Raw genomic sequence first — 15,020 nt, forward strand, 5'->3', positions numbered from 1 at the left:
ATAAATAAATTTAATTAATTAATAAAATAGAAAAATACGTATTTAAAAACGGTGTTAAGCGTCTTAGAGCAAGGTATGGAAGTTCATGGGTAGGAGCAAGGGCAATCAAGTGGCACCAACACCAAGGTAATAGGTGTTCAAGAAAATGGAAGTGCAAAGCAAGCTTAGCCATTGTACATAGTTTAATTGCATCGAAAGTACATATAAACTCGCTTTATTCCGCCTTTGTATTTCGTGAGGGATTTGTATTTTTTTTATGGAATATCCTTCCCAACTTTGGATTCATTAACTTGCGTAATTCCCAGGCTATATTTGATGCTCAATTCTAGTATATCGACTCCAACTTATGCAAGAATGCTACATGATTGTTATTGTCTGTCTTGCCGATTCTTTTGGAGTATAGTGTGAAATGTGTCCTTGCTTTGGTCACATTGCTCCCGCGTTGTTGCCGCCACCGAGTCACATGTCCTCATATCGCTCCTACCTCCTTTCTTCCACCGCTACCACCATGTCTTGTTTGGAGTGCTCGACCTCTGTTTACTGCTTCTATTTCCCCTTGCTACTACTACTTCTTTCTTGTCATGTAATGTATCAAGGCGTCAACAACTCTCTCACCCAATTTTGTAATATAACGTAATTCACTCACAATTCTCAATACACCTGTTGTCTCTCTCTCTATCATACATTCATATCAATTTGAATTGGACAAGGAACTTAAATTTGTGGTAGAATGGCCTTCTATTCAATTAACATATTCTAAGAAGCATAGGGCTCTAGACTTGATGAAAATTGGTGTAGATTAGGTTATTTTAAATGTTGGTAAGCATGACAAGGAAGTGCGGTTTACGTGTCTTAGTCATGTTCAAGTGTGTAGAAATTCGAGGGCATAGATTGCAAGTAGGAGTTTCTTGGACAAATACATTAAGGCATATCCAACCTTCTTAGAACTTGTTCTCACCTCAGTTAGGTTGCATATAACCTATTTTGGAAACTTAAATTATGAAGAAGCACTTCGTAGGCTAGGTTGCATAGAACCTATTTTGGAAACTTAAATTATGAAGAAGCACTTCGTAAGTGGCCTAGGGAAATCCCCACGGAGTTAGGTGCATCACGGAATCAAGTATGCTCATTCACAAGTGATGGTAGTGAGTGGAGGGTTGGATTTTGCAAGACAACTAATATTACACTGCTTTGAATCTGTTTGCAAAGGTGATTGTCTTCAAAATGGAGAACTAGATCTCATGGAGGATGATTACTTTTATGGCTCATCAGAATCAGTGGCGGAGCTAGGAATTTGTTCCAGGGTGAGCTGGCGGTGAACTCCAACTCATATCAAATAGTGTGTACATGTGATTATTAGTTGATTTTATTTTGGTTAAACAATTGCATATCAAATTGTTTGACAAATTGTTAATTTCTCTAGTTAAATTAATATTTTGAAAATCAAAAGTATATATATATTTTAGATAACAGACATTTCCTTATTTTGAAAGTGTTGGATGACAAATCGAACCTACTAGTTTGGTTAATTAGACTAAATAAAATTGTTAATATATTTTTTGCTTTAAATAAGGTGTTTAACTAGTAGTCTTATATACCCCATAATATGTTTTTTTTCCCCTCTTCATTTGTGAATAATATCACTTGGGCTTAATGCAAAATACGCTTGTGTAATGCGGCAACAAAGAAAAGTTCACTTGTAAATTTGTCATGTCAGCTGTTCTAAATTCTAACGGCAAAATAAGCTATGCGTAATGCAAAAGAACAAAGAAAAGTTCACTTGTTCTAAATTCTAACTACCAAGATGTTTTGTAGTAATTTAGTTTATACAAAATCTAGTATACGCCTGTTGTTACATTGTGCTCCAAAGATCTGGGCCCTCTAATAACTAAGGGGGTGAGGGTGTATTGCCACACAAGGAGCATGCAAAATGACTAGACTTATCATATCACTTCTACTTTTCATTCATTGGAGAGACCCATGTGTTATGCATGTGTTATGCATTTGTTTTTCATTCTTTGGAGGACCATGTTTTCGGTTTTTAGGTGAAGCTTAAGTCAAATTAACATGTCAATTACCAAATCACCTTTAGACCCAACAAACTAAAGCCTTTATCTATAGGCAAAATAGGCAATTCATGAATATAAAAGAAAGCAACCCAAAAATACCTTTAGACCCAGCAGACTAAAGCCTTTATCTATAGGCAAAATAGGCAATTCATGAATATAAAAGAAAGCAACCCAAAAATATTTATGCCAAAATCCAAAATTCGGGGGGGAGAGTGTATGCACTGGCCCCCCTGCTCGCCAGCGATCGAATCTTCTTCTCCAAAACCTCATGTTTGTTTTACGCACTTTGACTCTAAAGATGAGCTTTTTGGGTTACTTAATCTCTCACTCTATCGACTATTGCAGAAAGATAAACTTAAAGCGCACTTGGCGATAGATAAAGCATTCAAAATTGCCGGTCCAGAGCATTTTGAGCATTGTGTGAGAGAGCATGCCATTTTTAGTCTCTCTCATGCATTGGTCCCAGTTGATGATGCATGTGGCAGTGGGATATTGAGCCTTCTTAATAGATATATTTAGTTGATTCACGTGTTTTACCTGTCTCTTAGCCTTTGTTTACAAAATTTTGCCAAGGCATTAGAAAGGCAAGGATACGACAGCTAATCAGCAACATATTGGGTCCAATTCCACACAATTATTTTCTGATCAATTCAGTCCTGGAATCAAGCTATGGTCCATCTCTTCTTCCCGAAAACTATGGTGATCTAAAAGATCTAGTTGACTTTGTCGAGACTCTTATGGACTTATTTCCAACAACTATTCATTAGCCTTTGTAGTTTGTAAATTGATAACTATCAAATCTGTTTCCAATGGCATTGCATCTGCTAGTGTTTCTTTCTGGGCATGCTCACTCCTGGTGAATTCAATCTATCAGGCTTACCCATTTTCTGAAGTCTCTTGAGTAGCTCAACAGATTGTTGTTCCAAGAACCCAAAAGTGTCGAAACTAAATGAAATAAAATAATGCTGGTTAGCCCTACAAGCTTTCCCATGTTTCTCCATCTTCCCTGTTGCTGTACTCTTAGCACCTTTTCCCACCTCAAAGTCACCATTCCCCAACCCTACCAACGGAGAGACTCTAATTACATCAACACATGCTTGTTTTTTCTCGGACCAACTATAAATCAAGACATCTGCAGGCCGAAGTGTCAATCATCCCTCTTTCGGATCAGTAAGAAAGTCTTTTTCTTCACTTGTACTCTAGCCCTCCGAAATGCATCACAAAATGTTTCTAACATGATCATGTCTCCAACATTTTTTTTTTTTTTATTATACTCTTTGAATAAAAAAAAAAATTTAAGTGGAAATTTTATTGATAATGAATGATAACGAATTTTAAAAATAATTATGATAAGCGTGCAACAAACTACGCTACAAGTCTTTTCTGAATAGCAAATCCTATCCTTTTAAAAAAAAACTCGTTAAAACCAGCTGTCATAACGTTACTATCCATAAATTTCAGAAGTCTCTTGAGTAGCTCAACATATTGTTGTTCTAAGAACCCAAAAGTGTTGAAACTGAACGAAATAAAACAATGCTGATTAGCCCTACATGCTTCCCCAAGTTTCTCTATCTTCCCTGTTGCTGCCCTCTTAGCACCTTCGCCCACCTCAAAGTCACCATTCCCCAATCCTACCAACAGAGGAACTCCAATTACATCAACACATGCATGTTTTCTCTCGGACCAACTGGAAATCAAGACATTCGCAGGCCGAAGTGTTGATCATCTCCCATTCGGATCAGTAAGAAAGCCTCTTTTTCACTTGTACCACTACACCATAACAGGCTATTTGCAACGGCAAAAAAACGTTGCTAATAATTTTCGCAACACTTTTTAAGCGTTGCAAATATGGCGTCGGTAAAGTGTTGGAAATATTTGCAACACTTAAAAAGCATTGCAAGTGTTGGAAATATGGCGTCAGAAATTTCCAACGCTTAAAAAGTGTTGCAAGCAGAACTTTCCAACGCTTATTATAACTATTAACTTTCCAACGCTTATTATAACTATTGTGTACACATATTTAAAACCTTTGCAACGCTTTTTAAGCGTTGGTAATTTGTTAAATTTTTTACCAACGCTTTTTAACCGTTGCAAAGTTGTTAGTTAATTTAAAAAAAAAATTAATTTAAAATTCGTTTGTAACGGTTATAAACCGTTGCTGATGGGTTGCTAATAAAAAAAAAATAATTTCTCATATTTTGTAGCGAGACCAGCTAAACCAATTTGGTGGTATAACTAAGACTTTTATAACCGACAACACGACACAGATATCATCATACCCTATACATTTACAACTACACTTCTAGACTAACATATTATGTAGAGTAATGCATACACATATATCATAACTACCAATGAAATGCATGTGCAACGACTACCTGAAGATGGATTGAGCAGCTCAAAATTCAAATCATTTGCGTTCGATCTTTCATTTCCTGTTCAAGATAAAGCATATTCTAGACCATCAAATGCACATAAACATGGAAATGAAAAACTAAAAAGAAAGTAGCAAGCATTGTATAATACGAAATAGCCGTCAAGACAATAAAGTAGAGCATCCCAAAAACGAAATAATCATTTAGCTAAAAACTTGGGAGATATTTCTGCCATGACAAGGCGTAGCTAACTCTGGTTACCAATATGAAAAATGAAACATAGAGCAAACCATTAAACCCAGAATACGGCCGGCTCTGATGCAAGGGAGTCTGAAGCTGCAATCTAGTCTTAACAAGCCAAATAGGATTTATGAACAACTTACTATTTTGATGTGCAAACTTACTAAGCAATGAAGTAATGAAATCAGATGGAGTAATTCCATCACTGTTTTGTGATTTGACAGAAGCTACAATGGTGTTGGCAATATCTAACAAAGCTTCGACATCTGCAACTTGTTCCCTGGGATTCTGAACTGAACCCAAAAAGCAAAGAGAGAACATATAAGTGGAAGAAAAAGCGCGGTGTTTTCTCCATATTATATTCATAAGCAATATCGAGTGTGGTCATACATATGCCAAAACATCATAGTGTTTTACTAAGCTTAATAAAGTCCTACTTATGTTGTACTTCAAGACAAGCGGGTGCCAGGAGCATTGTAACAATAAAATCAAGTATGCTAGGTACATCAAAATCTGTAACTAATTCAATGATACATTTTTGTTTTATATTGCAAGCTAGCCACTAAAATCAAACTAGAGAAGCTATCATGCCCAAATGAAATCAAACTGATCACATTGGTGCTACAGTGGTAGCAAGAGAGGCCATACATAGCAGGATATTTTTCACTATGATACTTCGCCTACTTGATTATTCATTTCTGATGTTTGTCATACTGAACAGCTTTAACTGTAAGTAACCAATAAAAGTACACAGCACAGCACTTACTTGGCAACTTTCTCTGGTGTGACATATAACAGCTTGTATTTACAATTCTCTGAACTCAGTTCCCTAAAAATTTCCTGCTGTTCACTCCATTCCATATTGGCACTCAAGTAAGCAGCAGGTATATTTGCCTACATTTGTAATTTGTAAGATTCAAACGTCAAAAAGCAAGACACAAGTTAAATGAATAATAAGATGAGGTACAGATAATCAAAGGCACCTTAGCAAATAAAAAAAATCTAAACTTTAATATTACCTGCAACAAATGCAATCCTGAATGAGTGAGACAAGAGGAGAAATCACTAAAGTTATTCCACCACAGATTAGGGCAGGAAGCTGCAAATAAAGGCGATAGATTAATATTTATAAAGCTATGCGAAGTTCCACATAATTCTCACGTTCAAAGCAAAGAAAAACCAAACTAATAACAGTGGAGGACTCATACAGTGATATCTTCAAGAAATAAAGCTGGTAGCATCTGAATTTGGAGAGATCTTCAGTATATGATATATATTTAGTAGTTCACTGTTATAAACTCAAAAACACCATATCTAACAGATAAAGAAAATGGATAAAGCAACCCATATAGTGAAAAATAGAATTAGCTATTATAGAGCTTTCCTCAGAATACTAAAATTGGAGTACCATATCAGCAACGGAAAGTTCGACGATGAAGGTACATCCTACCCGTTCTACACCAACGCCATATCTTAATTAACATAGGATCATAGGACCACAGAAATTTATTAATATGGAAAGTTATGACAAGGAACCACATGAATCATCATAAATTTGAGGATTCTACAGGTGCCAACTAGCTTGGTTGGTAGAGTTTGTGGGTGTTGTTCCCAAAGACCTAGGTTTGAAACTGACCAACTCTACTACACGCTGAAGGGGATAATACAGAGTACATGGGCGTGTAAAACCCCTAAAAGTCTTACAAAGATACTATTGGTATTACTTGGTACGTCAAGCTCTTTCCACCTCCAGTTGGCATCAACACAAAAGCATCATATCCACTCATTGTTGCATTGATCACCTCCCTTTGATTGGGTCGAAACGAACGGTTTCCAAAAACTTTCTTGTTATTGGCCTGGAACAGGAAAAGTGCTCATTGTTGGAAGAAGCTTTGTGGATACTAGATAAGAATAATAATAGTAGTGATGAGCACCTCCAACTTCCTGGTCCATGGAAAATCACAACTACTCCATCTTTTATCTTGTGATCCTTCGATGTAATTAACTTCACCAAACTTTGGGATATAAGCTTCCCTTTCTACAGAAAATCTATCGAAAGAAGAGAACGATGTTGACGATGCAACCTTGTCAGGATTATCTGGCTCATTACCAATATGAACCTGAGCATTAAATCTCAACGGATCAATCTTATATGCACCCATTGCAGGAGTTTCGTATTGATAATTCTTGGAAATTGCACTTGAAGCTGAAAGGTTTGATACTTCTCTTTCTCCATCCATCGACAAAGAGTAGATGTGTTTTTCAAGCAGCCAAACTTTCTTATTCAACTCCAACCTGACGATTGTCACACATTAATCAATATGAAACATGAAAAAAAAATTAGATCTTTTTACAATCATAATACAAGATGACTGACCTCTCTTGGTGAAGCTTTTCTAGGTGCTCAGGACTACGATCACTGACATTGTCAACATTGTCAATAAGCTCAAGAAGCTCGTTTGTAATAGAAAGTAGCATATCCTTCATCTCCTGCAAATGGCTTGCAGCTTCTGGGCAAAGTGCTACCTGGATCGTTTTCAAGGAATTACTCCAAACCTGATGAAATTGGACTGGAAGACAAAAAAAATATTAAGGTATACCTTACAACCATGATTGCATTGTGTACACAATTCAGGTGGAATATTTGCTTCATCTGGGATTTCAATATTATTCTTTCCAATAACTGGAGTGGAAGCTCGAAGCTCAGATGAAGGTTGAGGAGTGCAATTTGATTGATAGTGTTCCAGAACTATTTGATCTACATCGATATTCTGAATAAACAAGTACAACAAGGAAAATGGGATGCAATTGCACATTAATCAGCAACTTAGTACCAGAGGTGCAAGAATTTACTATCAGAAATGAACTAAAGCTGCAGATCACCTGGAGTATGTCATCATCATCGATATCCTCAACAGTTTCCTTCACATATCCATTCTTTGGGTTAGCATGCTGTGCATGGTTAACAAACAACCGGTCTCCAACCTGTGCTGCAGAAGTATAGAGCGTTGATGCTTTTGTCTCACTTGACCACACCGTGTTGCCCCTTCTTTCACTGTCTATAGCACTTAATTTGTGTTGGAGGGAAGTTTCCTGGAAACTTATAGAATCACGCCCTCTGATATTAGAATCAGTGAAATTTTGGAGCCTTTCAGAAGAATTTTCCCCTAAATGTCCAAAAGCTTTTTGAGGAATGTCAGATGAGCTCCTTAAAGTAGTATTTTTTCTGGTATCTTGAGAAGATTCTAATGTCTTAGACTGGGAGGTTTCTGAAATTTTATTCTGAAGAACTGGTGCAGTTATTCCGGGCTTTAAATAATTCCGCTTTGTCACCTGAAAGCTAGAAAGAGCTTTCCATGCCTGCCAAAAGTATTACATTCGTGATTCAGAGAATGAGGTAACTATATTAAGAACGGATTGTGCAAGAAAACAACGGCCCTCCCACTCGAGCTCTCACAGGAAATGTATTGGTTGGGTCCAGCTTTCCAGATAAAATTGCAAGATGCTGCCAAATGCTCTGAACAAGGCTACTCTTGTCACGATATATTGCAAAATTTCCATCTTCATGTCCACATGGTTAAATATAATTTTATAGGAAATTCATAAAATTGTCAGGATGGGGGAAGGTCTTTTCACGCTAGTTAATACAGCTCCAAGGCTACAGTGGACTTATGCCCAGCAATGTTTTTAGACAGCCCAAGCAAGTCTAATTTATAAGGTGAACTGGAGCATAATATTAACACATAGAAAGAAACTAATATGCTAGTAGAACACATGGTATCCCCTTCACACTAATCACGTAAAATCACAATAAGCTCACCTGTGGGTTTTGTAGCATCTTCCCATTTACGATTGCACATGCCATTGACCTACCATTACGTATGGAAAAATCATAACAAAATGCAGACGTACATGGTTAGAATAAGCTTATAGTGATACAACAATCAGTTCATATTATTAGTTATTATAAAATATGAATGTAAATAAATGCTAGCTATACCTTCCTTCTCCGGAAGGCTTTTGCGTAGGTAACGAGTAAAGAAAATTTGAGGTCACAAATTCATTTTGACACGAGAAATTGTTATGCGCAGAGACATGCTGTGACCAATTGACTTTAGGCAGTTTTCCATCACAACTAGAATCTTTACTCAGTTTGTTACCACTGTAAAAAAAAACCCCCAAATTATTTAATCAATGGAGAAAAACACAACTACTTTAAAAAATCATAATAATAATAATAAAAAAAACTAAAAGCTTACCTTGGTAAATTCACCTTAGACATTAGTTAACATAATTGCATTCTTCAAAATAAAAATTCTTGATTGGAATAAACACGGTGTTAAATAATAACAATCATGAATTTTCAAGTGTAGAAATTTTAGTGATATATATGAGTATAAAGATAATTGGTGATTTGAGATGGAGTAAAAATAAACCCTAAACCCTTATAAAGGTAATTGGTGATTTGAGAATTGAGAATTTATATAGCAATCATTAGCCATTAATCATTACCTTCTCTGACAAATTATGAACTTCAGCTGCTCTACTTCTTTTCGAAGAATTCCTCGAAGGGGCTGACTTTGAAGATGGCCCTTCTGACCCATCAACTCCCTCCTACAGAAAAACAAAGAAGAGGAGCCATACTCAAATTCACATATAAACAACACCATAGCTTTAAATCACACATATTTAAATCACACAATTACAGGTGTTCAAATACCTGATCAGCTCCACCACGAAGAACAATTGTTGCTGTCCTACCTGATGGACATCAACCAACGTAGCATAACCGCAGAACTGTCCACCACTCTCCCTCCTCCTTTATCCGGTCTTGGGACCGGCAGTGCAAAGAATTTCATTATTTTGCACTGGCGGAGTTAAAAACGGGGTTATTATCTCTTCAACCTGCAAAAAACAAAAAAACTTTCATAATATAACATTCTTATAAACCATCTAGCCATCATACCATCATAACAAGCTATAGTGCATAAGTTCGTTATGTCATTCTTACATTTTGCAAAAGGCTCGTACCATTACTTACAAAAAACATACTCAAAAAACCAAAATAGAAAAAGTTTGCATATCCCACACAATAGATTACTCATACTGCAACCTTGATTCAAGCCAAATCAAAGGCCCCCCTTCAACAAAATCACTAAGGTCCGAGCAGCCAAATTGAGGTCCATCATAAATAGGAGCATTGGGAACCAAGACTTCACGGATGTAGATCTTTTTCTCCCTCCAAGGACGACTCGCCATGGCAAATATTAGCGGTGGTAGTCATAACATATCCCCCAGCAACGGAACACCATCTCTACCTAATAGGATAACCTTAAGAGGTGGACTCAACGTTTCAGCCAGGAGGGTTTCTTGGGAGGGTTATTTGGAGGGTTTGTAGGGGAGGAGGTTCGCAGATTCAAACATATTCATTAAATTTGTTGAGACTAAGCAATAACCGAGTTGGAACCAACATCGGTTAGGGTGTTGTATCCCATCGCGGTGGTTGACTATTCGACATTCCATTATTGGTTACAAGCTTAAGCATATCCTGACAAAATGAAAAACAAAACTAAGATTTATATATATGATGAAAGCAATAAGTTTTATATTTAAGGCAAACTCACCATCAACACACCCTCAACTCTAGCTATGGAGGACTTCATCTCACTCATTTCACCCTTAAATTCAGAATTTGATGAAGACCTTGCTTGTGCTAACATCACCTTCGTAATACTTGTACGTTTTAATTGCTTCGTAGAGAGGTTAGAGCTGATTCCATGAGTCCTATTCCTTTTGTCCGCTCCTAAAACTTCGGTCAATTTGTCATTATCAAAATCAAGATGAGTTGCACTGCCCTCTCCACTTGAAGTTGCACTTTTTCTTTTCTTTTGAGCAGCCTCCACCAATTCATTTAGTGTTTTCCATGGAAATTAGTTCAAAACTAACAAGTTAGTACAAACTTAAGGTAAATCAGTCGAGAAAATATTGTCTATAATAACAAAGTAACGAACTAACAACATCCTGCACACTAGTTCGTGCATCATTTATAAAGGGAAATAGTATGCCAAAGACTTAACAAAATTATAGTTGGAACTCAAGTGAAATGCAAACTCACATAACGGGCTCGAGCACTCTCCAAACACGGTTCCATTACGACGTTCATGTCCCCGCTTTCCCGCTGTCTACCCGTCCATGTATCTTGTCGATTTTGTTTATTCTACATGTACATTGGTAAATAATTGTTAGCATATCGTGATCAAAATTTAAAAGTTTATGGAAAGACACCTACCATTTTATGCAACATGTTGGCATAACGATATCCCCCAAGTGTATGTCGAGAATCATTCGGTTTTATATTCTCACCATTATTCGCTTTTTCTTGCCACTTCTTGAGTGTTCTCATATAGTACAAACTGTTCCCAATGATTTGGATCAATGCCATCCGGGCGGGCGCGGCGATTTGTTCTTCCAAGGTCTCAAACTTATTCAATATATCTTTTCTCAAGACCCATTTTCCATATCTAAACTTAGTATAAAAGTTTTTTCTGCATGTGAACGAGCTAGTGCTTGGTCGACATTTGTAACTTCAAATTCACATTTGTAAAACACAAGTTATATAGTAATGTGAATGAAGCTAGAACTCAAAATGTCTAGTATGCATTAAAAAAAATAGAGGTAAACCTTACCATTAAGGCATTCCAAACCTTATCCTTGAAGTCGGGATGTACAAGCTTCCAATCGTGTAACTAAGCGGGATCTGAGCTCGAATGAGACTACTAGCACGAGTATTCCATCTGGAGGCATTATCACCAACGACAACACCATCAATATCAATCAATACAGGTAACTTCTTAACATTTTCTGATTCTTGCATGTCGCCTGAAGGCTGAGATGCCTGTGAAACTGAAGTAGAAGGCTGTGATGCATGTGAGGCATAACCAGAAGGTTGAGATGCACTAGGCTATGGTTGACCTGACACCATTTCAAATGAAATCCTAACATATATTGCAAAATAGTCTATTAGTAGTCTGGTACTGAAAAATATAATCATGAAAGGTGAGAAAGAAGAATAAATAAAAGTATATAAACAATTCAATCCAAACAAAAGTATTTCATTACCTTATCACACATACCACCAATTTAATAAACCCCAGAGAGATATATAACAAACAAAATGAATAATAATAATAATATACACAATAAGCATACATATTAAGACTGGAAACTTTAAAGCAAAAAATTGTATCATAGTTTGGAAACTAAAACAATTACAATCAAGTTAAGCACTTCATCAAAGGCTTCAAATTAGGTTGGTCCTCAAGGGTAGATTGGAAAACGGTTGGTACATCTAGTGAGTCAACTCCACACGTCAATCGCCTCGGTGAATGGATGACTACCGACCAATTAGGATTTTTCAAGTCCTTCGAGTAAAACACTTGACTAGCTTCGGAAGCGAGAATGACCGGCTCATCAAAGTACTGATCAACACTTTTCATCTTATTAAGATTGACCAACACCAAATTAGAGTCTGGATAGAGCTTGCAGCCATTGGTCTTGTCCTCCACCCTCACCCAATTGCAATAAAAGACTACTTGTTGAAAGTCCAGATAGTCCGTGTCTAATATTTGTTCAATAACCCCATACCACCGCCGATGCATCTACTTTGGATTTTTGTCTTTCCTACTTGACGTAAACGAAGTGATTGCCTCCATGCAAACACCACTATCTTGTGTGGCAACTGTTTCGTCATGCGACCTAGTAGAAAAGACAAAACCATTGATGCGGTACTTTCTATACATTTTAGCTTGGTGCAATGGTCCTTCAACTAATCGCCATAAGTCACTCTTGGTATCATTTGCAGTCAATAACTGTAAAAAGACAATAGTTAGAAAGCTAATATTACTAACTTCAGATTTCCTATTTAAGTAATGGATGAATTAAACAATACCTTGTTATATAACCAGACAATGAAATTTGTTTGTATCTGCACTTCTGACTTTGCAACCCCTTTTCCTCTACCACGAGATTGTAAGGAGCGGTATTCACTACAAATCATTCATGCAATTACGTATGAGTATTTTCATGTAGAGTACTAGAGTGGGTTTAGAAACCAAATGTGTCAAAAAAAAACACACATGTAGTAATCATCAAGCTTTTCAACGTCTAGTCCTAAAACAAGACCCATCTACGTATTTGAATCCATTGTTTAACACTTAAGGTCACAGTCTTACCATCGAGCAAAGGCCCTTCATCACTATACTCGCCATCTTCATCCAGAAAGGCCACACGCTTCGATTTATGATTTCCATCCCGCGAATTGGGCATATACTCCATAGCATACCTAACTGACTCAGAAACAATATACGACTCTGCAATGGACCCTTCAACATATCGTTTATTGTTGGGAATATTTTTACACTCTTTCATCGCCCTATTAGAATAAGAAATTTAAGTATACACTTTCAATTTTTAAAATCCAATTATAGAAAAAGCTAGAGAAGATATTAAGGTAAAAGTAATTTACATATCGTTCAAATGGAAACATCCACCTTTGATGCACATTTCCACAAAGTAGCGCTTCATCAGCCAAATGCACCATGAGGTGGATGCTGATATCAAAAAACGATGGTGGATATTTTTCAAGCACGCATAATGCTTCTGCAACCATGTACTTGGCCTCTTGGATATGTTGTCGGACTAAGACTTTAGAGCACAACAAGTTGAAGAATAAGCTTATCTGATGAATAGCTCTTCGCAGGTCATGATGTTTAGGAAAAGCATGTTGAAGCAATACAGGTAGCAAATAACACATAATGACATGATAGTCATGTGATTTCATTACGAGCAAACCAGGTGGATTTAAAGTGACAATGTTGCTAAGATTTGATGAGAAACCAGAAGGAAGCTTCAAGACCTTCAAAATTTTGCAGAAATTTAACTTCTCTTCTTTAGCTAAGACAAATGGAGCCTTCGGTTTTATTAGTTTCAGGATGCGGTCTGGATCGATTGCATCCATCGAATTAATCGTGAATTCAAGATCTTCCTCATATCTTCTCACAAGACTCATTGTATCCTTTGACTTGTCTTTCTTGTCTAGGATGTAATTTAGTAGATCTCTCTAACTTGATCATGTCTACAACACTATTTTTTTTTTTTTTTTTTTTTTTTTTTTTTGTAGAATTATACTCTTTGAATAAAAGGTTTTTTTTAATTGAAAATTTTATTGATAATGAATGATAATGAATTTTACAAATAATTATGACAAGCATGCAACAAGCTGCGCCGCAAATCCTTTCTGAATAGCAAATCATATCCTTCTAAAAACAAACTCGTTAAAACCAGCTGTCATAACGTTACTATCCATAACTTTCTTAAGCCTCTTAACTATCTCAACAGATTTTTGTTCTAAGAACTCAAAAGTGTCGAAACTGAACGGGATAAAACAATGCTGGTCAGCCCTACAAGCTTCCCCATGTTTCTCCATCTTCACAGTTGCAGCCCTCTTAGCACCTTCTCCCACCTCAAAATCACTATTCTCCAACCCTACCAATGGAGAGACTCCAATTACATCAACACATCCATATTTTCTCTCAGACCAACTGTAAATCAAGATATCCGAAGGCTAAAGTGTCGATCATCCCTCATTCGGATAAATAAGAAAGCCTCTTTCTTCACTTGTACTGCAACCCTCCAAAATGCATCACCCAAAATGTCTTTAACATGATCATGTCCCCAACATTTTTTTTATTTTTTTGTATATACTCTTTCAATATATATATATATATTTTTTGTAGTATTATACTCTTTGAATAAATGATTTTTTTTAAGTGAAAATTTTATTGATAATAAATGATAACAAATTTTACAAATAATTATGACAAGCGTGCAACAAGCTACGCTGCAAGTCCTTTCTAAATGGCAAATTCTATCATTCTCAAAACAAACTCGTTAGAACCAGCTGTCATAACGTTATTATCCATAAATTTCTGAAGTCTCTTGCGTAGCTCAACAGATTGTTATTCCAATAACCCAAAAGTGTCGAACTGAACGGAATAAAACAATGCTGGTTAGCCCTACAAGCTTCCCTATGTTTCTCCATCTTCCCTGTTGCTGCCCTCTTAGCACCTTCTCCAACCTCAAAGTCACAATTCCCCATACCAACGGAGAGACTCAAATTACATCAACACATGCATGTTTTCTCTAGGACCAACTGAAAATCAAGACATCCGCAGGCCGAAGTGTCAATCATCCCTCATTCGGATCAGTAAGAAAGTCTGTTTCTTCACTTATACGCCAGCCCTCCAAAATGCATCACACAAAATGTCTCTAACATGAT

The 15,020-nt window shown here is 36.6% G+C and overlaps 1 protein-coding gene across 1 annotated transcript; it reads right to left on the bottom strand.

The window, feature by feature from the left end:
• Positions 1–4,775: 4,775 nt before the first annotated feature.
• Positions 4,776–9,544, bottom strand: LOC147490863 (ATP-dependent DNA helicase Q-like 4A). The gene is given in 13 exon segments (XM_086565125.1): positions 4,776–4,972; positions 5,451–5,578; positions 5,704–5,717; positions 5,720–5,783; positions 6,409–6,540; positions 6,619–6,979; positions 7,062–7,210; positions 7,285–7,455; positions 7,568–8,044; positions 8,505–8,553; positions 8,685–8,846; positions 9,197–9,298; positions 9,405–9,544. Coding segments are annotated over 12 exon segments (1,839 nt in total). The 5' UTR covers positions 9,289–9,298; positions 9,405–9,544; the 3' UTR covers positions 4,776–4,932.
• Between the last annotated feature and the right edge of the window lie 5,476 nt (positions 9,545–15,020).

Source organism: Coptis chinensis, chromosome 6, assembly GCF_015680905.1.
Source record: "Coptis chinensis isolate HL-2020 chromosome 6, ASM1568090v1, whole genome shotgun sequence".
NCBI lineage: Eukaryota > Viridiplantae > Streptophyta > Magnoliopsida > Ranunculales > Ranunculaceae > Coptis > Coptis chinensis.